This window comes from Rosa rugosa, chromosome 7, assembly GCF_958449725.1.
Source record: "Rosa rugosa chromosome 7, drRosRugo1.1, whole genome shotgun sequence".
Classification (NCBI taxonomy): domain Eukaryota; kingdom Viridiplantae; phylum Streptophyta; class Magnoliopsida; order Rosales; family Rosaceae; genus Rosa; species Rosa rugosa.
In genome coordinates this window covers 17,804,711-17,828,119 of record NC_084826.1, presented here as the reverse complement: position 1 = coordinate 17,828,119, position 23,409 = coordinate 17,804,711, and the positions used below count along the sequence as shown (strand labels likewise).

Sequence of the window (23,409 nt, the reverse complement as noted above, 5' to 3'; positions counted from 1 at the left end):
TTCGTCGTTACCCCCATCGCCGCATGATCGTGGGCCGCCTCAACGCTTCACCCGGTGATCTACCTCACAACCTTAGGCAGCAAATTCATAGCAAGACCAGCTTGCCATTTCATTGCCGATGTCTTCAATCGCATCACTTCCCCTACATGACGTTGTACACCACATGTTGCCACCTTGCTTGCAGTCGACCTATGATGCCGCACCGCCTCAGTCATCAAGCCAGCCCATACAAATCCGGCCAGATCTCCATGCCCGAACTTGGGAGACTTCAAGACTCCGCTGTGATTCACCTGAGATTTGAGTCGCCATCTCCCCAGTTTGATTCGCATTCCCGGATTCCAAGTCCTTCGATTCCCGATCTCGATCAGATCTGCCTGGCCATTCCCCTTATTCACATCGAGTTCCCATGGTCTAGGAGTTGGGCATGGTTGAGCATTCGTTGGGCGTTGGAGTGCGGGTACTAGACCGCAGAGCGTGGAAAAGCAGTCACCAATTAGGGCGGGGACCAGAGGCGGTTGCCGGAATGGAGAACCATAGCCCTGGCGGCTAGGTTTTTGAGAGAGCCACAGTCTCATTTTTTAACAATTCTTTTCTTTCCTGGATATTTGGTCTTTTCTCTACCCTTAGATATCCTATAATTAGTAGCCTAGATTAGACGAGTTTGCTAGATATAAGAAGGTATGATCATTATTTTGTTAAACATCAGAGCTTATATCATACCAAACTCATCTTTAAAAGAGTCTAGTGCAACACCCTTCAAAAATCATGATTATAAGAATACCACGAAAGACGCTCACCTCCCTCCTCCCAAACCATAACAGCATATCATTACTTTTAAGCTTCATCGCTCATTAAATTAATCAAATTAGAGAATTGGATTTAGATCGGCCTTTATCGCTGAGATCTGCCGCTGTTTAGGTTAGACTAAAGAATTGAGTTTATAACCACTGCAAGTGGCCTAGTGGTTCTTGTCTAGTTGGGTGTGCTCCCCAACCTAGGTTCGAACCCCGAAGCTGTCAAAGTGGCCAGGCACTGTGCTGCAATTCACAGTTGGAGCATTTCACATGCGCCGAAGGAGTTTATCTTGGGGCTTAGGAAGTTTTTGAGTTCCCCTTGACAAAGTCAAAAAAAAAAAATTGAGTTTATGACATGTTTACTTACTTGGAATGGTAAAAGACATGAATCGGAGACAACTGAAATGGAATAAGTCATGAATTTGAGATAATTAGAACGGGAGAAAAAAACAATTAGTATGGGAATCATTTCTAAACCCATACCCGCTTTAGTTTTTATTTCCTTAAAAAAAAAAACTTTTAGTTTTTATAATATAATAATTAGCTCTCTAAATATCGAGAGTGAGACTGTGAGAGTAACTCTTGATTGTGTTTGCTAAACTGAATGACCAAAACAAGGTGTATAAACAAAACTTCATTTTAAAACTAGCTTAAATAGATAATGCTGCTCAATACGCAAAAAGCTACTTTAGCTAAAGAAATAGAGAATTTTATTAGCTTGGTCTCAAACTAATTGTTTTTTTTTTGGCAAAGAAGCAATCCATTCAAACAAAGGGAACTAGAGCAAAAACTAGAACCAAAACTACAACTAAATAAAAGCCGAAATGCCAGAAGGCCCAGAAAACATTGTAGCAGCCCAAAACTTCTAATTTTATTTGGTTTATCTGGATTTAATAGAAACAACCATATGAGTGTAAAAATCACATAAACAATTGAAACAGTCCCCCCGATTTATCCCACTCCAGTAGATCTTATATATTAAGCAAATTCTTAAAGAGAGTGGTTAAATTTTTGAACTATCTATTTTGCCCATAATTTATTAATAAGTAGAAGTAAAACATTTTTATCAAAAAATAGTAAAATCGGAAGAATAGCCATTCCACAAAAACTAAAAAAAATATATATATTATTTTATTAGAAAATTGAGTTTTTATTTTTGATGTAATTTATTGTTTTACATTTCTCTAAGAAAAAAAAATGTCAAATGACACGCACTGACAAGAGACTAGTATTAAGTTAATGCCAAATCTTGTTGTTATGACAGTAAACACCAAGAAAAAACTAGTCTGATTTTGAATGGATTCTTTTCAATTATTTTCCTTCAATTTACCATAATTATTGCAATTTTCAAGGCCGAATTTTGGCATGAGGCAACTTTTGAATAATGTCTCAAAGTGCAGTGACGTTCAATTGAGTGTCATTATTGACCAGCAGAAGAACATGAGTGCAGATAAAGTTTCACCCCAATTCCCCTGAATTCACTATTCAAATGGCCACATTCACCAGAAAGAAAAGGTGAGAGCTATCACACCAAAATAAGGTGACTGAAACTACCTAAATTAGAAGAGGCCTAACACTAATGAGTGCAGCCATTTTATGCGGAGTTTGTCTTATGATAATGGATTCTTTTTTCTTGCGAAATTGAAGGGTGCGAACAGAGGTGAGGGGGTGATGCGCTAGGTAAAACTTCGAAATTCAAGTATATCATATGCCGTGTCGAACCTTTTGTTGAGATGTAACAAGTACATTATTGATCTCTTAGTACTAAGTACCAACCTTAAAAAATTATCTTGGTATTTCCTATTCATCTTGTAGTACTGCAAAATGGTCACGTACAACAATTATTCATTCAATCCTATGGTTGACCTACTTGCCCATACGGCCATACCATACATGCTATGTGACTTGTATGTCATATCAGTATATCACGTATGACTTGATCATGTATAAATGCTATAGACTTTTCTGTGGTAGATTGCCCTAGCTACTCTTTACTGTCTTCAAAATTTGATAGTTATAGAGTGGATCGAGTAGGTGCTATTTATAGCTTTTAGCCTTTTACTAACAAGACTCTTAGTGGTTTAATGGTTCATGCCCAATTGATGCCAAGTCTTTTCAAAGGATATGATTAATTTCTCAATTAATATCACGATTTTGGTAGTTGGTGTGTTCAAGTATGTAATCTTACTCATCATTTTATGGATTATGAAACATTATGGAACTTTGGTAGGAATCGTTCTACCATGGGACCAAATCACTACAAAACATTAGGTATTAGGAAGAGTTGTGCAGTTGTAGCGATAGAAATGAAGGTTCGAGTAAAGGTCTCACTGCAATTGGGACAGACAAATCAAGGTTTAGACCAACTCAACCCGATTGCCTAGGGAAGGGGATCACCTAGTCAGATCTAGGATAGGGGTTCAATGAGTTAATAATAGAGGAGAAGATGTAATGAGTGATCCGTGAAGATTGGAGATTGTACCTAAAATTTATGATGCAAAATAATTTAATGATACTTCATCAGGGTGAAGCAACTTTAGATGAGATATTATTCGTTCTTTCAAAATCTTAACATAAAAATTCAAAGCAAAACAATGTCTAATTGCAGTATTCTGCAATGCCTGCACATAATCAGACACTTATAGTGTGTCTCAACTTTTAATTATGCCGACACTATGCCAAAAAATGCTTCAGACCATACCACTCAGACGACAGAAGACGTTTTTTCTGTTGTCTGATTTTTTTGAACGTCTTCAGACAACAGATTTAACTATTTATGTCGTCTAAATGGTATCAAAATCAACACCAATTCAACTTTTTCAAGTTTGTTATAATTTAGAAAATTCAGACAACAGATTCTGTTGTCTGAGTAAAGGGAGAAATTATTTCTCCTTGTCTGGACAAAAAAACATTTTTGGCTGAACTAAAACTTGGTTAAAAAAAACTGGCTGAACTAAATGACCTAGCGCTAGATACCCCGAGTTCTCTAATAACACTTAGTTAAAAAAATAGACGCCTCTTTTCTTCTCCTCGAGCAGTCGACCTAGAACCCTTCTTCTCCAGCAGTCGACCTAGAACCCAATTGAGCAACAGATTGGAGCGAACCCAGATCAGAGCTAGACCCCAAATCGTCAACAGATCAGAGCGATCTCCGATCCCAGACGACCAACAGATCAGAGCGATCTCCGATCTCAGACGACCAACCCAGATCAGAACGATCCCCGATCTCAGACGAACAACCTGATAGGAGCATAAAATGCGACGAATTTATAGTTTAATCCTTTACACTTTTGCTTAGTTATTTCGTTAAAAAGATCAAACTAACTTTGTTATTTTCTTAGGAGGTTTGTGGATCAACCATGGAAAAATAGGAGCTCAATTGTGGCAAGTTAAGGCTCAGATGTATAATACTGATGCAAAAGATGAAGGACAACCATTTATGTGGTCAGAAACAAGAAGGGAAGCTTGTGGAAAACTTCGTGCAAAACAGTTGCTGAGAAGCAAAATATGAAAACTGGAATCTGCCTTATTTTCTTCTATATTTGGACCCCATTTTGAAGATATTTTGAGTGCACCATGGCAGCAATTCTTGACTACATGTGAAAACCAGATATTTCACTACAATAAAGCCAAATCAAGTGATCATAATAGTCAAGGATCAAGTCAGAAACGTTGCACAAAGTAGGCATCCTGATCAGCTTTCCACCTTCAGTCTTATCTATGAAGCATATTGGAGCTGTCTTTTGGAGACTTTGTTGGAAAGTCTTTTGGAAGGATATTGTTTGGACGTCAATAAATGATATCATAGGGCATTATAGGTCTAAGAAACGTTCAGAAAGATAGCTACAAGGTCGGTGTACAAGCCCATAAAATTGACCAGAAGATAAGGAAAATCTGGAAATTTCTGACAGACCTTATCTTGAAGGCTTTTCAAGGCTGCTTTTGGGCAGCAAGTTGAGGGGATTTTTAGAAGATCTTTATACACTCTTAAAGATCAACATCAAGGCTGTTATCTTGTTAAAAATCACATTCAAAGCTAAAATGAAACCGAGTTAAAAGAAGGGCTAAAAAGGCAATCCTAAGTGAGGCAGATAAGGAAGTCACCTTCCTTATCTCTTGGCAGATTGTTTTGAGGCTTCTTGGGGATCCTTTGTTGAGTTATACACGTTTTATATGAGCTGTTAGCATGTTTTATATCAGCTGTAAAGGATCTACAAGTCAAAGAATTCAGCCTAAGAAGAGAAAATCAAATAGAACAAGTAAACAAGCTTGGCCTAATTGCAAGAGTGCCCTTGAAACTTGCAACTCCTACATAAAGGGGCCTCCTTCCATGTTTTATAAATAGAGTGACCAACCACATACAGACCATATCACATAAAAAAGAACCAGAGACACACCAAAGAAGAAGAAGAAGAAGAAGAAGCAAGACTGCAAAATCACACCAGAGACGATCGATCACTGTTTCTCAAAGATCGATCATTGATCGTATTTTTCCCAATTTCTGATTTTTGTTGTCTTCCTTTCTCATGAACTCCTTTGTGTTTTTGATTCCAATTATGTGTAACTAAATTTCCAGTAGCTAGGGAGCTGTTGAAGCCCCTAGACATGATCCATAACATGCTTTGATTTTCGGTTTGTTTTCAATTAATAAAGTTGAGGTTTTGTTTACCAATTTCTCATTGATGAATTCTATGTTTGTATGCTTTGGAGGACTACTTAGTATGCATGCTAGGGTTCTAATACTTTGATGGTTTGATGCCTGGATCAATAGTTGGATTCCTCAAATTATCTAGAGAAGTAATTGGTAGTTTTCACTAGCAAGTAAACAAAATCCTAGGTTTAGCAAGGCTCTAAGTTATTTGCGATGCCTAGTGATTGCTCAAACTCTTTTCAAACTTAATGATCTCTGCATGTTTAATCTAATAAACGTACCTTTAGGTTGCATTGCTTGGGAATAGTCTAGGTGTAGAGCACTTCCTGCCTAGCGTACAAGGTAAGAAAGAGTAATAGGTTGTGTTCAAGCGTACCGAGCCAATCTGAGTATCTTCAACTAAGTTAATTGGTGATAAATTGGACAAAGTGTGTTGTGTGTTATTGTTGGGGGTGGATACTTCCTTCCTAGCTAGTTTCATTATCTTGATCTCAACCAACTTCAAATCTGCTTCAATTTCATTTTTCTTTCTGTTCTCTGTTTTTCTGTATTTTATTTCCATAGCAAATCAACTCCAAAATTCACCAAATTTTGTGTGCTAGACTCTTTACGTGTGTAGTATATCTCTGTAAATTTTCGTATTTTTCTGGGTTGTTTTAGTTAGGTTTTTAGTTTGTTTTTCTACTGCGGTTCAGTAGGAGCTGCAGTCACGTTTTTGTGACTTTTGTTGAAGCCTTTAGTTTATCTTAATCCTCTGCGGGAGACCCTTATTTCCCTATATTACAATCGACATATTTGCAGGAGAATAAGGAAAATCAATAGCTTTAAAAAGAGCTATCAATTTTTGGCGCCGTGTCGCCGGGGATTACTTTTATTCTAATTGCTTCTACTAGTTTGTCTAATTTGATTTTTGTGTTAGTTTCTTACTTAGTTTTTCTTTGTTTGTGTTTTCAGGTGTATGCTTACTCGTAGCACTGCACAAGGCAATCTTACCCCCTTGGATTCAGAAATAGAACGCACTTACAAGTCGAATAGAAAGCAAACGAAGGACACTAGTTTGCCAATTGACGACACAACGGCGGGTTCTACTTCCTCACAAGGGGAGGAACACGGGAAAACTCCACCAAACTCACCTGCACGTTCAATTCACGAGGACGAAAAGGAACCCCCAATCCTCGCCATGGTTGAACCAAAGCCATTGAAGGATGCTTTTGTTCCTACAGCTTCGGAGTCCCCCTCATGCATAGCTTACACACCACCGGGCAATCAGGCCTTCTCCATTCCTATGCAGCTCCTTAACTCGTTGCCTAAGTACTCGGGCACGCCATCTGAGGATCCTAATGTTCACATTAGAGAATTCTTGGATATTTGCAAGCTGCAAACCATTCAGAACATCCAACCAGAAGGACTCAGGTTACTTCTATTTCCCTTTTCTTTAAAAGATGATGCAAAACGTTGGTTATACTCGTTACCTGCAGGTATCATCACAACTTGGGATGAAATGGTGAAGAAGTTTTTGAAACAATACTTCCCTGCTCAATTGACCAAACGATTAAGGAGGGAGATTCAGAACTTCACTCAAAAGGATGGAGATACACTATATGAGGCATGGGAGGAATTTCAAGAGTTGCAGAGGAAGTGTCCCCATCACAACTTCAGTCTGAATGACCTTGTCCAATTTTTCTATGATGGATTGGACATAACTAATAGGGGCAGTGTTGATTCTGCATGTGGAGGTACTTTCATGAATAAAACAGGTCAAGAAGCATATAATCTGATTGATGATTTGGCCGACAACAATAGACAATTCTACACAAGAGATAAACGTATAAGAGGACGTGGAGTGTATGAAGTTGATTCAAGGAACCAAATGGTGGCAGTGGAAAGAAAACTCGACATGCTAATGAATGCCTTGGGCAATGGCATTAAGGCAACACCTCAGGTATGTTCTATTTGTTCCTATTCTGATCATACTACTGATAAATGTCCTTTGTCTTCTTTGTCTGAAGAACAGGTGAATTATATGGGGCAACAAAGGCCTAAATACGACCCTTACTCGAACACGTACAATCCGGGATGGAAGGATCACCCTAACTTCCGTTGGAGCGGCAATGACAACGTGGTTCGACCCACCCAAGGTGTCTACAATGGACCACCTGGATTCCAACAAGGGGCTAGGCAGCAAATCTATCAACAAGCTCCCCCTCAACAAACCTCAAGCAAGTCTTTGGAAGAACTAGTCAAGGAGATGACCATAAACACCAATGTCTTCATCCAAGAAACAAGATCTCAACTCAAGGAGCATGGTCAATCTATCAAGAACTTGGAAAGGCAGGTTGGGCAACTTGCAACAGACATGCACACTAGACTTCCTGGCACCCTCCCTAGCACAACAATTCAAAATCCTAAGGATGGACGTATGGCTGAGCTCAATGCAATCACTTTAAGGAGTGGTACACAATTGGAAAAAGCTTCTGCGCATCAAAGGGCACCCATGAAAGGTCAAGAAGAAAAGGAGGAGCAAAGAAATATGGAGGAAGAGAAAATCAATCATTTTGGGGCTGATCAGAATGTTCATGCTTTTTCTCCTCCAAAGGTAAAAGATCCTACTCCTCCTAAGTTGGTTACTTCATGTATTCCTTTTCCTCGCAGGTTCATGAGCTCTAAGAAAGATCAAGAAGAGAAGGATGTCTTGGAAACTTTCCGTAAAGTCCAAGTTAACATTCCTCTCTTGGATGCTATAAACCAAATACCACGATACGCCAAATTTCTCAAGGAGCTTTGTACCAATAAAAGGAAGTACAAGGAGAAGGAAACCATTGCTTTAAGTGAAGAAGTGTCCGCTGTGCTCCTAAGAAAGTTACCTCTAAAATTGAAGGACGCCGGGAGGTTTACAATCCCTTGCACAATTGGGGATAAAAGGTTCGGTAAGGCTTTATTAGACTTGGGTGCTTCAATTAATCTAATGCCTTTTTCTGTTTATGAGTCTTTGAACCTAGGTGAACTCAAGCCTACACCAATAACTATCCAATTAGCGGATCGCTCAATAGTTCTTCCTAAGGGACTTGTGGAGGATATGCTCGTCCAAGTTAATCATTTGATATTTCCCGCGGATTTCTTTGTACTTGACATGGAGCCCGAGCCTGTGCCTTATGACCTACCTCTTATTCTTGGCCGGCCATTCTTAAGAACCGCTCGCACAAAGATAGATGTCTTCGAAGGAACCTTAACAATGGAATTCGATGGAGATGTTATAAGCTTCAATATCTTTGAAGCTATGAGGTACCCTTGTGACGTTCATTCCTGTTTTTCTATTGATACTCTTGAATTTTTAGTGCAGGACACCTTTGATGCAAGTGTGGGGGAAGACCCACTCAAGAAAACATTGGAAATCGGTTTAAACTCCCAGCAGCAATCGACCGCAGGGAATGCAGCGATCGATTATTTGTCGTCTGCCATAAAAGTTGCTGCTTCATCTTCCATGGTTTTCAACGAAGAATTGCGGGAATTAGCTGCTATCCTTGATGCTCCACCTTATATCCCAGCTAAGTTTAGTTCTAAATTCATTCACCTTCCACTAACTGATGAAAAACTTGTTCCTTCTATTGTTCAGGCACCCAAATTAGAACTCAAACCATTGCCCGAACACTTAAAGTATGTTTTCTTGGGAGAGAATGAGACATTACCCGTCATCATTGCAGCCAACCTTTCTGTGATTGAGGAAGAAAAATTGGTGAGAGTTCTAAGGGAACACAAGTCAGCAATTGCATGGAGTATAGTGGATATAAAAGGAATAAGCCCTTCCATGTGTATGCACCGAATTCTCTTAGAAGAAGGCACCAAACCATCAAGAGAGGCTCAAAGACGTCTCAACCCACCTATGATGGAGGTAGTAAAGAAGGAGGTCCTTAAACTCCTTGATGTGGGCATCATTTATCCCATCTCTGATAGCCAATGGGTGAGTCCAGTCCAAGTTGTACCTAAACGTTCTGGCATCACAGTTGTGAAGAACGAAGACAATGAGTTGATTCCTACCCGAGTTCAAACCGGTTGGAGAGTTTGCATTGATTACCGCAAACTCAACACTACTACACGTAAGGACCATTTTCCTTTACCTTTTATTGATCAAATGTTGGAAAGACTTGCAGGTCATGCATATTATTGTTTCTTGGATGGATACTCCGGTTACAATCAAATTGCCATTCATCCGGAAGATCAGGAAAAGACAACTTTCACATGTCCTTTTGGGACATTCGCTTACCGGAGGATGCCTTTTGGCCTATGCAATGCCCCTGCAACATTCCAAAGGTGCATGATGAGCATATTTTCTGATATGGTTGAAAAGATCATCGAGGTCTTCATGGACGATTTTTCTCTCCACGGTGACTCTTTTGATTCTTGTCTATTTAATCTATCTTTAGTTCTTAAAAGATGTCAAAAAACTAACCTTGTTTTAAACTGGGAAAAATGTCATTTTATGGTACAACAAGGTATAGTTTTGGGTCATATTATATCTGCTAAAGGGATAGAAGTAGACAAAGCAAAGATAGATCTTGTACGTTCTTTACCACCTCCCACATCTGTGAAGGAGGTGCGGTCTTTTCTTGGCCATGCAGGTTTCTATCGACGCTTCATCAAGGATCATTCAAAGATCACAAGACCTTTATGTCGACTACTTCAAAAAGATGTACCTTTTGTCTTCGATAAGGAGTGCATGGAGGCATTTGAAAAGCTAAAGAAGATGTTGACCGAGGCCCCTATTATCATGCCACCAGATTGGAATCTTCCTTTTGAGCTCATGTGTGATGCATCTGATTATGCCGTAGGAGCTGTTTTGGGGCAAAGGGTTGAAAAGATCCCTCATGTTATTTACTATGCGTCAAGGACACTGAACGATGCCCAGCTCAACTACTCCACCACAGAAAAAGAATTATTAGCCGTTGTTTTTGCTTTAGAAAAATTTCGTTCATATCTTTTGGGCACTAAAGTTATTGTTTTCTCTGATCATGCAGCCCTTAGGTACCTACTTACAAAGAAGGAAGCAAAGCCTCGATTAATTAGATGGATTCTCCTCCTTCAAGAGTTCGACTTGGAGATCAAAGACAAGAAAGGATGTGAGAATGTGGTGGCTGATCATTTGAGTAGACTTGTGCATAGTTCAAAGGAGGAAGAAGATGCACTACATTTGAAGGAAACCTTCCCGGATGAGCAATTGTTTGAAGTACAAGAATTGGGATCAGAAGGAAAAATGAACGATCGTACTTTGGAACCATGGTTCGCAGACATCGTAAATTACAAGGCCACCAAGCTAATTCCAGACAAATTCACTCGAGCTCAAAAAGGATAAGTTGATTAAAACCGCAAGGCAATACGTTTGGGATGAGCCATATTTATGGAAGTTTTGTGCCGATCAATTGGTAAGAAGGTGTGTCCATGAATCTGAATTTCATTCTATACTAACCTTTTGCCATACTTATGCTTGTGGAGGACACTTTGGAGTGAAAAGAACTGCCTTGAAAGTCCTTGAATGTGGATTCTATTGGCCTACACTATTCAAGGATGCTTATCTCTTTTGCAAGACATGTGATAAATGTCAACGTACAGGTAACTTGGGTCCAAGGGATCAAATGCCTCAAACTCCAATTATAAGTGTTGAAATATTCGATATTTGGGGCATTGATTTCATGGGTCCATTCCCTTCTTCATATGGTTTTCTTTACATTCTACTTGCAGTTGATTATGTGTCTAAATGGGTGGAGGCAAAAGCCACCCGGACTAACGATGCTAAAGTGGTTTCAGATTTCCTTAAAGCTAACATCTTTTCTAGGTTTGGGACCCCACGAGCCATAATCAGCGATGGAGGATCGCATTTTTGCAACAGGACCTTTGAAGCTCTTCTTCGGAAGTACAATATTACCCACAAAGTGTCTACACCATATCATCCTCAAACAAGTGGGCAAGCGGAAGTGTCCAATCGTGAAATCAAGCAAATCTTGGAGAAGACCGTGGCACCAAATAGGAAGGATTGGAGCTTGAGATTAGATGACGCCTTATGGGCTTATAGGACTGCCTTCAAAACTCCCATTGGCATGTCACCCTTCCGAATTGTCTATGGCAAGCCATGCCACTTACCCGTGGAGTTGGAACATCGAGCATGGTGGGCAATAAAGAAATTTAACATGGACTTGGACGTTGCCGGCTTGCATAGAAAACTTCAATTGAATGAGCTTGAGGAAATCCGCAATGAAGCTTATGAGAGTGCTAAGATATACAAGGAGAAGACCAAGGCATTTCATGACAAGATGATAATGAGGAAGACTTTTGTTGTTGGACAAAAAGTCCTTCTTTTCCATTCCCGCCTTAAATTATTTCCTGGTAAGCTTCGTTCACGTTGGATTGGTCCATTTTTTGTTACTAATGTATTCCATCATGGTGCAGTGGAAATTCAAAGTGAAAAGACCGGAATGAAATTCAAAGTCAATGGCCATCGACTCAAACTTTACTATGAGTCCTTTGTGGAGCAAGAAATGGAGGATGTACCCCTCCATGAACCCCCTCCCATTAAGTAAAATTCTTGGTACAAGTCTAGGCTGAAAGACTTTAAACATTAAGCGCTGCATGGGAGGCAACCCATTTCAAACCGTAGCTGTGGAGGAGCCATCAACGCAGATTTGCTCTCTTAAACTCTATCTCCTCTATTACTATTTTCTGATTGTATCTATGTTATTTGCATTTTTAGTTTTTGTTTTTAGGTTTTCTTGAGTTAATCATTCCTTTCACATGATAATTGTTCATTACATGCTCTAACTTGTTTAACATTGAGGACAATGTATGATTTAAGTGTGGGGGGAAGGATTAATGCTTGTAGTTAGTTTTTGTCATAAAAAGAAAAAACAAAATAAAAAATCGGAAAAATCAGAAAATTTAAAATCTTTTTGTTTGTTTGTTTGTTTATTATTAGAGTCAAAATGAATTTTGGGTAAATATCTTCTTCATCGTAGGCGCATCCAATGGGATGATGTCTAAGGTCTAGTTTGGATATGAGAAGTGCTGACAAAGGGTCTCGTCCCCTGTCAATCCAGTGAGCTGAGCTCCGCCAAAATCGTTCCTCTCTTCACCTGGTCATGTTCCAAAGGAGTTACCGAAAGGAGAAGATGAATATCCCAAAGTCCAAAATGTTTTTTTTTCTTGTATGTTGCGTCACTTTATGTGTTGTTCTTGTTTTTGTTTTGTTTTGAGTCTTAGGATGCTCCTAACGTCGAGGATGAACATGTCTCTGAATTCATGGCTGAAGGTTTTCACAATTGAAATAGGACTTAATTGAATTCTGTGGTTAATCGACATTGTGATACTTGTATGAAAATTTGAGATAGGATTGTAACTTGGTTCATAAAGCATGCTAGGATAAATTCAGAATTTAAATGGCTGTATTTGCAAGACCTCATCATTCTTTGAAAATCCAATGATCATGTGCCATAGATCTTAATGGACTAGAGAATACTAGAACTCGACTTTTGTGACTGTCAAAACTTGTATGCCATAAATTGCCCTGATCTTGGATAGGATAGAAGGCATTAGGGTAACTACCATAGCCAAACAAGCATGTGTCCCCAATAGTGCCCGTCGTGGGACTCCTTAGAATGAACCCCTTTGAGCCTACGTTGAAAACCTTTGTTTCATCACCCTCACTACCCTACCATGAGCTTAGTACAGGATATCTCTACCCTTGTGCTAGGGACTTAGTAGAGCATGACATAATGTTTAGGGGTGACGATGAAAGACAAGTGTGGGGTGGGGAAAACCCAAGAAGAAAAAGAAAAAAAAAAAAAAAGGAAAGAAAGAAAAATGTCAAAAAGAGAAGAAAAATTAAAAAGAAAACTCTTGGGAAGTTGTTGAAGTGTGGTTTTGGACTTTCAAATTTGTAGAAGGCTCAAAGTTGAAAATTAGGCCTTTGTCCATTCTCATGTTGGTTAGAGTGAAAGTTGGGTCCAAAACAATGATAATTGACCCATAAAAATGGTGACATAAGGTGGTCCATATATGCTCTGCTAGGTCCTTAGGATTTTTGTATCCTTAATCTTCATTTCGAAAACCCTAGCTGAGCCCCATTACAACCCGTTTCAAGTCCTTACTTGATCCTTGAGATGGGCAGCCTTTGGTTAGTGGAGTCAGTTACAAAGTCGAGCTTATGGTTTAGGTCCATTTGTGCACTTAATCATTTCTTGAGGTCTTTAAAATTCTTCACAAAATGCTTTTATTGATGAAATATACAAGCTGTTTGTTGCCTTACTATTTGTTCTCTTGCATATACTTGAGTGTGAAGCTTTTAAGCATAGCCGTTTCTGAGAGAAAAATTGAGAGTATGCCTTGTGAGTTTGGATTGGACTTGTTCGAATCACGCTATCATTCACTATATAACTTAAGTTCTCCATATCTTACTTAGTCATATGAGTGTCACATGTTTATTAACCTTGGAATTATCTATGTGATTAAGTGTTTAACGTGAAAGCCATGAGTTTGATATCTCTGAGACAACAGTTCGGAGCAGTAGAGTCATTTACTTGCTTTTTGTCAAGTCTTTGTTCAGTCTTGTTAGTTTTGATTTTGCTAAGGGACTAGCAAAAGCTAAGTGTGAGGGAATTTGATAGGAGCATAAAATGCGACGAATTTATAGTTTAATCCTTTACACTTTTGCTTAGTTATTTCGTTAAAAAGATCAAACTAACTTTGTTATTTTCTTAGGAGGTTTGTGGATCAACCATGGAAAAATAGGAGCTCAATTGTGGCAAGTTAAGGCTCAGATGTATAATACTGATGCAAAAGATGAAGGACAACCATTTATGTGGTCAGAAACAAGAAGGGAAGCTTGTGGAAAACTTCGTGCAAAACAGTTGCTGAGAAGCAAAATATGAAAACTGGAATCTGCCTTATTTTCTTCTATATTTGGACCCCATTTTGAAGATATTTTGAGTGCACCATGACAGCAATTCTTGACTACATGTGAAAACCAGATATTTCACTACAATAAAGCCAAATCAAGTGATCATAATAGTCAAGGATCAAGTCAGAAACGTTGCACAAAGTAGGCATCCTGATCAGCTTTCCACCTTCAGTCTTATCTATGAAGCATATTGGAGCTGTCTTTTGGAGACTTTGTTGGAAAGTCTTTTGGAAGGATATTGTTTGGACGTCAATAAATGATATCATAGGGCATTATAGGCCTAAGAAACGTTCAGAAAGATAGCTACAAGGTCGGTGTACAAGCCCATAAAATTGACCAGAAGATAAGGAAAATCTGGAAATTTCTGACAGACCTTATCTTGAAGGCTTTTCAAGGCTGCTTTTGGGCAGCAAGTTGAGGGGATTTTTAGAAGATCTTTATACACTCTTAAAGATCAACATCAAGGCTGTTATCTTGTTAAAAATCACATTCAAAGCTGAAATGAAACCGAGTTAAAAGAAGGGCTAAAAAGGCAATCCTAAGTGAGGCAGATAAGGAAGTCACCTTCCTTATCTCTTGGCAGATTGTTTTGAGGCTTCTTGGGGATCCTTTGCTGAGTTATACATGTTTTATATGAGCTGTTAGCATGTTTTATATCAGCTGTAAAGGATCTACAAGTCAAAGAATTCAGCCTAAGAAGAGAAAATCAAATAGAACAAGTAAACAAGCTTGGCCTAATTGCAAAAGTGCCCTTGAAACTTGCAACTCCTACATAAAGGGGCCTCCTTCCATGTTTTATAAATAGAGTGACCAACCACATACAGACCATATCACATAAAAAAGAACCAGAGACACACCAAAGAAGAAGAAGAAGAAGAAGAAGCAAGACTGCAAAATCACACCAGAGACGATCGATCACTGTTTCTCAAAGATCAATCATTGATCGTATTTTTCCCAATTTCTGATTTTTGTTGTCTTCCTTTCTCATGAACTCCTTTGTGTTTTTGATTCCAATTATGTGTAACTAAATTTCCAGTAGCTAGGGAGCTGTTGAAGCCCCTAGACATGATCCATAACATGCTTTGATTTTCGGTTTGTTTTCAATTAATAAAGTTGAGGTTTTGTTTACCAATTTCTCATTGATGAATTCTATGTTTGTATGCTTTGGAGGACTACTTAGTATGCATGCTAGGGTTCTAATACTTTGATGGTTTGATGCCTGGATCAATAGTTGGATTCCTCAAATTATCTAGAGAAGTAATTGGTAGTTTTCACTAGCAAGTAAACAAAATCCTAGGTTTAGCAAGGCTCTAAGTTATTTGCGATGCCTAGTGATTGCTCAAACTCTTTTCAAACTTAATGATCTCTGCATGTTTAATCTAATAAACGTACCTTTAGGTTGCATTGCTTGGGAATAGTCTAGGTGTAGAGCACTTCCTGCCTAGCGTACAAGGTAAGAAAGAGTAATAGGTTGTGTTCAAGCGTACCGAGCCAATCTGAGTATCTTCAACTAAGTTAATTGGTGATAAATTGGACAAAGTGTGTTGTGTGTTATTGTTGGGGGTGTATACTTCCTTCCTAGCTAGTTTCATTATCTTGATCTCAACCAACTTCAAATCTGCTTCAATTTCATTTTTCTTTCTGTTCTCTGTTTTTCTGTATTTTATTTCCATAGCAAATCAACTCCAAAATTCACCAAATTTTGTGTGCTAGACTCTTTACGTGTGTAGTATATCTCTGTAAATTTTCGTATTTTTCTGGGTTGTTTTAGTTAGGTTTTTAGTTTGTTTTTCTACTGCGGTTCAGTAGGAGCTGCAGTCACGTTTTTGTGACTTTTGTTGAAGCCTTTAGTTTATCTTAATCCTCTGCGGGAGACCCTTATTTCCCTATATTACAATCGACATATTTGCAGGAGAATAAGGAAAATCAATAGCTTTAAAAAGAGCTATCACAACCCAGATCAGAGCGATCTCCGATCTCAGACGACCAACCCAGATCAGACGACCAACAGATCGGTACCATGTGAGAACGAAGGAGAGAACCGCCGCGAACAATAGAACCCGGACGAGCGTGTCGCTGAGCTGATCCATCAGGAGCTTCAGGATCGACTAATCCTCGTGCTTCTCCAGTTCGTTCCATCCGTACACCGCCCGGCGCTTCTCGACTTCCTCCTCCGACAGCCCCGAGGCTCTGCTGACCTTGAACTCGTCCTCGCATTCCTGAAGAAACTGAACCTGTAAGTCTCTCATCAATATTCCATGCTAATTGAGATAGTTAACTGAGAAGTACATGATGGGGCGGCATTGTTGTGTTGCCAATGAATATATGTTTTGTCTTGAGTTTAGTGTTATTGGAAGTAAAGGATGGGGTGGGGATCTTTTGTAAATCTTATTTTTGATGCTAGCTATCCATGATTTTAATGGCATATACATCATTTAAACTTGAATATAATGAATTATATCTACCTACTCGTCTGGTACCTATGCGAAAGTGATATCTATAAGAAGCTCTTCATGTATTTCAGACACATGACATGATAATACTGCACTTTATAATTTGGAAAAGACAAGAAATTTTGTGGACAAGTTTGTCTTTGACGTGCTGGCCTCAGTGGGGGTTTACATAAAATGAAATTTCTATCTTAATATGATATTCATATCGTTAAAGGTGGTTAAACAAAAGTACACATCTTATTTTACTTCAACAGTCTCCATAAGAACTTATTGGACCTCTTCATGAGGTTTCTAGTTATTTCATTACAGTGCCATGTGTTATTGAAGAGTTGTTGTAAGATTTAATTTATTTATCACAAATTGTGACTTGTGTCCTTGTATTGCGCAGATATTGGATGAGGCTGCGGTGCAAAATATATTTTTAAAGTCCCTAGACAACTATATAAAGTGGTGTAACTACTTGTGCATTCAGCCAGTTTGGAGCAAGTATGGACTTCTAGATCTGATTTCATATATATCCTTTCTTACTTCACTCTTCCGATGATAAATTGATATTTTCTTGTTTATTAAATGATGGTGATTGATGATAGTGAGTTAGTGACTAATGGAATCAATCAATTTTGTGCAGTTTGCAGTCAGTTAGGAAGGAGAAAAAGCTACTGTTTGTTTCCATGTACTGTTTGATCTGGGCTGAAGCAGCCAATGTAAGTGAACCTTTTATTGAATAACTGGAATTGATCGTTAGTTTTTGTTTACTTTTCTGTCGTAACATCCTTCTGCATGCATGGTTCACCCAATTTAGTTTTAATTGGTGAAGTGAATGAATCAGTATAACTTGAAGATTATAGCACGACATTTTATCTTTCTTGGTGAGACTTGAGTGTTTTTCATTTATGTGAGATTATGATTTTTAAGTTTTAGTATTGACAGAGTGCAAACTAATTTTACTTGAATACCATGAACAATGGATTTGATTCAAATTCATGAAGCAGTCATATTGTAAAAGTACATAGATGAACTGCCTTTCAAGTTATTTCATGAAATACACTTTCATCAGTTATTGTTGAACTTCATTTCATTTGGTTTGCACTTAAATCATTTTGCAGACTTGCATGCTTCAGCATTCTGTTTTCTGATAAAAAAAGCACTTTCAGCACTTTCTAGTTGGCTCTCCCTTTCATACGCATATCGAAATAGAAATATATCTTTCCCTTAAGCTATTCTGTTACATCCATCATTTTTTGTCGTGTTCTATTTGTGCAATCTGAACTTGTTCTATACTACATACTGCTGATCATGTTTTTTTTTTTTGTTTTTTTTGCTGTGGGTGCTATGTAGTGAAAGCTTGGAGTTAGGCTCATTAGGCAAGCATTGGAAGCGGATGATTGGCTTAGCTCTGACTTAAACAAATTGAGGTAAGCATTTATAATCATCACATAGTTCGTTCTTCATTTTATTTTTGTGAACTTTCTGTTCTAGAAGCACATGAATTTTTGGAATTTTATAGTTCTGGTTACAATGTTTCATTTTGTGTTATAGAATTGAATTTTTTTCATGGAATGAACTATTTTCTCCTAGAGTTAGGTTCACGAGTTATTGGAATTTTCTGTTATATTGATGCTCATGTTTGTCATGGAGTAGCTACATTCGAATGTTAATTAAGCTCTGCTGTATGTTTATGAATTAATGTTGCTTCATGTATCTCTGTGTGTGTATATATATATATATGTGTGTGTGTGTGTGTGTGTGGTGAAGTTGTTTAATAGTGATATGTACGTTTTTAAGCTTTCTGATCCTAGGTGATAATATAGTTCCTAATTGTATAATGTGTTTATATATAAGATGGATAAATCATGGATGCATGCTGATAGAAGATCATTGAAGTTTAAGATAGGACTTGAAGACTTTCTTAAGTTCGCTTTAGCAAATGCACGCGACATATCAAAAATATGCTGTCCTTGTTTGAAGTGTTGTAACAATGATGAATTTTCTGTTGGAGTGATCAAGGACCATATATACTTTAATGGTATTGATGTTAGATATAAGCAATGGAAATGGCATGGAGAACCTTCTGCCATGAATGCCGATATATTAGGTGAATCCGAAACAGTAGATATGGGTGCTGATTTTGGGATAGGGGATGAAGATGATGAGATTTCGAGTGACTCGAATGAGTTTCTTAGGTTTGTAGAGGATGGAGATAAGCCTTTGTATCCGGGTTGTACTAAGACTACAAAGTTAAATGGTTTGATACAAACGTTCAATTTGAAGGCAAAACACGGAATGACAGACTCTTGTTATTCTGACATGCTAATCATGATTGGCATGTTGCTGCCTGAAGGGAATGAGGTACCTGGGTCTGTATATGAGGCTAAGAAAACACTTGCTGCATTGGGCATGGGCTATGAAAGGATTCATGCTTGTCCAAATGATTGCATCCTTTATAGAGGGCAGCATGCAGAAGCAACAAGTTGTCCAACCTGTGGTGAATCACGTTGGAAACTGGGTAGAGAAAATACTAATAAGGAAGGGGTGCCTGGGAAGGTCTTGTGGTACTTCCCACCAATCCCAAGATTCAAACGGATGTTCCAATCGACCAAGACAGCTAAGGATTTGACTTGGCATGCCAATGATAGGAAAACAGATGGAATGATGAGGCATCCAGCAGATTCCCCGACTTGGAAGTTAGTTGACACAAAGTGGCCAGAATTTGGTAGCGAACCGAGGAACCTTAGGCTAGCCCTTTCCTCAGATGGGTTTAATCCCCACAGTTCATTAAGTAGCCGATACTCTTGCTGGCCTGTTATTCTTGTTACATATAACCTTCCTCCTTGGCTATGCATGAAGAGGAAGCACATGATGTTAACATTGTTAATATCTGGACCCAAACAGCCGGGAAATGATATTGACGTTTATTTGCAGCCTTTGATAGATGATTTGAAACTACTGTGGGTTGGGGTTGAAGTGTATGATGCCCTTAGAGGAGAGTCCTTCAAACTGAAGGCAGTCCTATTTTGGACTATTAACGACTTTCCCGCATATGGGAACCTCTCGGGCAGCATTACCAAAGGATACAATGCTTGTCCAGTTTGTGTTGATGAAACCCGACCATACAGGTTGAAGCATAGTAACAAAATGGCATTCATGAGACATCGCAGATTTTTGCCAAGACATCATCCATATCGAAGGCAGGCTGCAGCTTTTGACAATACCATAGAGGAAGATGTCGCTCCTTCACCATTAAGTGGAGAGGAGATGTTGTCAAGAGTTGAAGGTCTGAACATACCATTTGGGAAAAAAAAACCTTGTCCCCCTCACAAGGGTGTTGAAGCGAAAAACAGACCTTGCTGGAAAAAAAAATCGGTTTTCTTTGAACTTGATTACTGGAAACATCTTCCAGTGAGACACATTCTCGATGTGATGCACATTGAGAAGAATTGTTGCGATGCTATTCTTGGAACCGTATTGAACATTCCCGGGAAGACCAAGGATGGAGCTGCTTCTCGTTTGGACATGGTTGATATGGGCATCAGAACTGATTTGAAGCCTACACCTGGTCCGAAAAGGGCAAAGTTGCCTTTGGCGAGTTGGAACTTGCTGCTAGATGAGAAGAAAATATTATGCTCTTCCTTTTTCAACATGACGGTTCCTGTGCGCTTTTGCTCAAACATAAGGAATCTGGTTTCAATGGAAGATTTGAGACTCGTTGGTCTTAAATCACATGATTGCCACACTATTATGTAGATTCTTCTCCCTGTGGCATTAAGATCAGTTTTAGAAAAGCCAGTTAGGTATGCTATTATTCGGTTCTGCCTATTCTTCAAGGCAATTTGTAGTAAGGTGATAGATGTTTCAAAACTTCAACAGATGCAAGCTGACCTTATTGATACAGTTTGCTTGCTTGAAAAGTTCTTCCCACCTTCGTTTTTCGATGTAATGATTCATTTAACAGTTCATCTTGTTAGAGAAGTAGAGTTATGTGGTCCGGTGTTTCTTCGATGGATGTACCCATTTGAGAGGTACATGAAAGTGTTCAAAGGGTATGTGAGAAGTCGCCATTTTCCTGAGGGGTGTATTGCTGAGAATTATATTGTTGAAGAGGCTATAGAGTTTTGCTCAGAACGTATGCTCCGTGAAGATGATACCACTGTGGGAATTCCATCAAAAAGCTTATCTGGACTGTGTAATGGATGCAAGCCTTTATCAGGCGCAACCATGGTGATCGTTTCTGCAAAGGAGTTACAACTTGCACACCTGTGTGTATTACGGAACACTGAAGATGCCATTCCATACTTCAAGTACGTATTACTTTCAATGCTATTGTTTTTTCTTTGTAATATCAATACCTATAATATATATTCATTTGAGTTAGATTGTTGATCAGTTTTCTTTTCCTTGTACTTAGGGAGCATATGGAATTGTTGGAGTTAACTTTCCCTAAGTTCATGAAAAACAAGAGGTGGTTGAGGGAAAAACAGAATGCGACATTTGGAGATTGGTTAAAGGAAAGGGTAAGTTCATATGGGTTATGCTTATTCATATGTTGATTTTGAATGTTTTGAGTTTAATTATTTGATGAGTGCACTTTATTAATGTATAATTCAATTAGCAGGTTGCAAATGCAATGAGTATTCCCGACAATGATGTTTCAGAAACAATGAGGTGGATGGCTGGCGGCCCAAGGCATGAAGTGCCAACCTTTAGTGGATACCATGTCAGTGGAGTTGATTTCAACACCAAATCCCGGGACAATGTCAGATCAGTTCAGAACAGTGGTGTTTTTTTACTTGCCGATGCAATGCAAGTTGCAAGTGCAAAGGATCGAAAGCCCAGAACTGATGATATGGACTTCTACGGTGTAATTAAAACAATATGGGAGGTTGACTATTACAAATTTAGGGTACCATTGTTTAAATGCGATTGGGTAGAGAGTTCTAGGGGCGTCAAAGTAGACGATCTTGGGTTTACTTTGGTGAAACTGAATAGGATAGGCCATTTAAATGATCCGTTTGTCTTAGCTACGCATGTGAAACAAGTTTTTTATATTGAAGACCCCCTCGATGCTGAATGGTCAGTAGTGGTGAGGTGCCCGGATAAAGACTATGAAGGGGCTAATGATGAATGCGAAGACCCTGAAGTGGACCAACTAGCATTTATTCCGACAATGCCATCAGTTGAAACCTTTGATGATGTAGTTGGTCATCAACCTAGCATTCATATGCGAGATGGTGATGAAGGAATATGGGTTGACAATTAAAGTTTGCCCCGTGTCTGATGGGAGTAGCATGGTGTTTAGGATTTTGATGCTTATGTATGCATATTAGTATAGGCTGCATTTCCATTTGTAGCTTTGAGCTGTTGTACTTTAATTTGTTAGTTGATGGAATATATGCTGATTCAAGTTGTTACTTGATTACCTAAGTGTTTGATTTTCACTATTATGTCATTTTAATTGTAAGTGATGCATCCTATATATGTCATGTTGCCTATCATGTGGCTAACAGATTATGTGCTTTTGTGTTTTAGATCATGGCGCCATCTAATAGAGCAGCAGCAGCTAAAGCGATAGCTTTGAGGATGAAAGCTGTGCAAATGAAAAGAACTAGCTCTAAGGATGCAGGGCCGTCAACCACACCTAAAGCTTTGTCTCCAAAGAAGAGGGTTGTGTCTGCTAAGAAGAAGGAGGTGTCCCCGAAGAAGAAGGTTGTCCAAACTAAGAAGAAGACTAGATCCCCGAAGAAGAAGACAAAGGCTGTATCAGAGAAATCTGTATCAAAGACCAAGTCTGGAAATAGTTCTAAGTCTAATAAGATAGAGGTTGGTGATGATATCGAAGATCCTAATGCAACTGGTGGTTTGAAGCTGCTAAGGCGAGGGATGGTGACAATGAATCGCATTACAAGGCGACTCATCAGAGGGAGAAAGCTAACCATACAGATTAATGATAAGGGGGAACCTTATGGTAAGGCTGCAAAAGAAATGCAGTCTTACATTGGGGTCTTAGCACGTACAAAGATCTCGATTGTCACTGGTGATTGGAGAGAGGTGGACCCTGAGGAAAAACAGAAAATCTGGGAATCTATTATGGTATTTAAACTAAATCTTACAACATATTGCAATCCTTATCACTTTCAGTCACACTTGTTTCCGATGTAAACTAATCTTCTTTTTCTTATACGTAGGATGCATATGTGATCCCTAAAGAATGTAAGAAGCTGGTGATTACCTCTGCTGCAAATAAATGGAGGGAATTTAAAAGCAAATTGACCAACAAGTACATTATCCCTTATATGGATACCCCTGAATTGCTTGAAAATCCACCGGATGATTATCGATGTGTTAAGAAGGCTGATTGGGATATCTTTGTCGCTGACAGGATTTCAGCAAAATTCCAGGTTTGTTAGCTGTTGGAAACTTAGTTCATATGTTGGTTTCATTTTATCGATGGTTTGTATAAGTTCAATGCAATGTAGTGCCTAAGTATGCTTTGGTTTGTAGGAACTGCGTGATGCACAAATAGAAAAAAGAAAGGAAAATCGGTACCCTCATCGTATGGCACGTAAAGGATAT

General features: G+C 38.7%; 5 protein-coding genes and 1 non-coding gene across 6 annotated transcripts in view; 5 read left to right on the top strand and 1 right to left on the bottom strand.

Moving 5' to 3' along the window:
- Window positions 1-4,611: 4,611 nt before the first annotated feature.
- Window positions 4,612-10,799, top strand: LOC133723817 (uncharacterized). Its single transcript, XM_062150682.1, has one exon. It carries the CDS (start codon window positions 6,404-6,406, stop codon window positions 10,790-10,792), a length of 4,389 nt encoding a protein of 1,462 aa, XP_062006666.1. The 5' UTR covers window positions 4,612-6,403; the 3' UTR covers window positions 10,793-10,799.
- Window positions 6,995-7,101, bottom strand: LOC133724055 (small nucleolar RNA R71). The gene has a single exon (XR_009853469.1). It is a non-coding gene; the product is annotated as a small nucleolar RNA R71 (small nucleolar RNA).
- A 273-nt stretch (window positions 10,800-11,072) lies between the features above and the next one.
- LOC133722948 (uncharacterized) lies at window positions 11,073-12,014 on the top strand. The gene has a single exon (XM_062149791.1). It carries the CDS (start codon window positions 11,073-11,075, stop codon window positions 12,012-12,014), a length of 942 nt encoding a protein of 313 aa, XP_062005775.1.
- A 6,667-nt stretch (window positions 12,015-18,681) lies between these two features.
- On the top strand, window positions 18,682-20,583 carry LOC133722946 (uncharacterized). The gene has a single exon (XM_062149790.1). The coding sequence runs from the start codon at window positions 18,682-18,684 to the stop codon at window positions 20,581-20,583; it is 1,902 nt and encodes a 633-aa protein (XP_062005774.1).
- LOC133722945 (uncharacterized) lies at window positions 19,436-22,096 on the top strand. Its single transcript, XM_062149789.1, has 3 exons — window positions 19,436-21,137; window positions 21,245-21,350; window positions 21,452-22,096. Exons 1-3 carry the CDS (start codon window positions 20,707-20,709, stop codon window positions 22,094-22,096), a joined length of 1,182 nt encoding a protein of 393 aa, XP_062005773.1. The 5' UTR covers window positions 19,436-20,706.
- A 272-nt stretch (window positions 22,097-22,368) lies between these two features.
- The window catches only part of LOC133722944 (uncharacterized), a 3,783-nt gene continuing 2,742 nt past the window's right edge, over window positions 22,369-23,409 (top strand). The window contains exons 1-3 of the mRNA XM_062149788.1: window positions 22,369-22,926; window positions 23,022-23,234; window positions 23,338-23,378. Of these exons, the coding sequence (XP_062005772.1) occupies window positions 22,369-22,926; window positions 23,022-23,234; window positions 23,338-23,378 (812 nt within the window). The remainder of the gene's footprint in view (window positions 22,927-23,021; window positions 23,235-23,337; window positions 23,379-23,409) is intronic.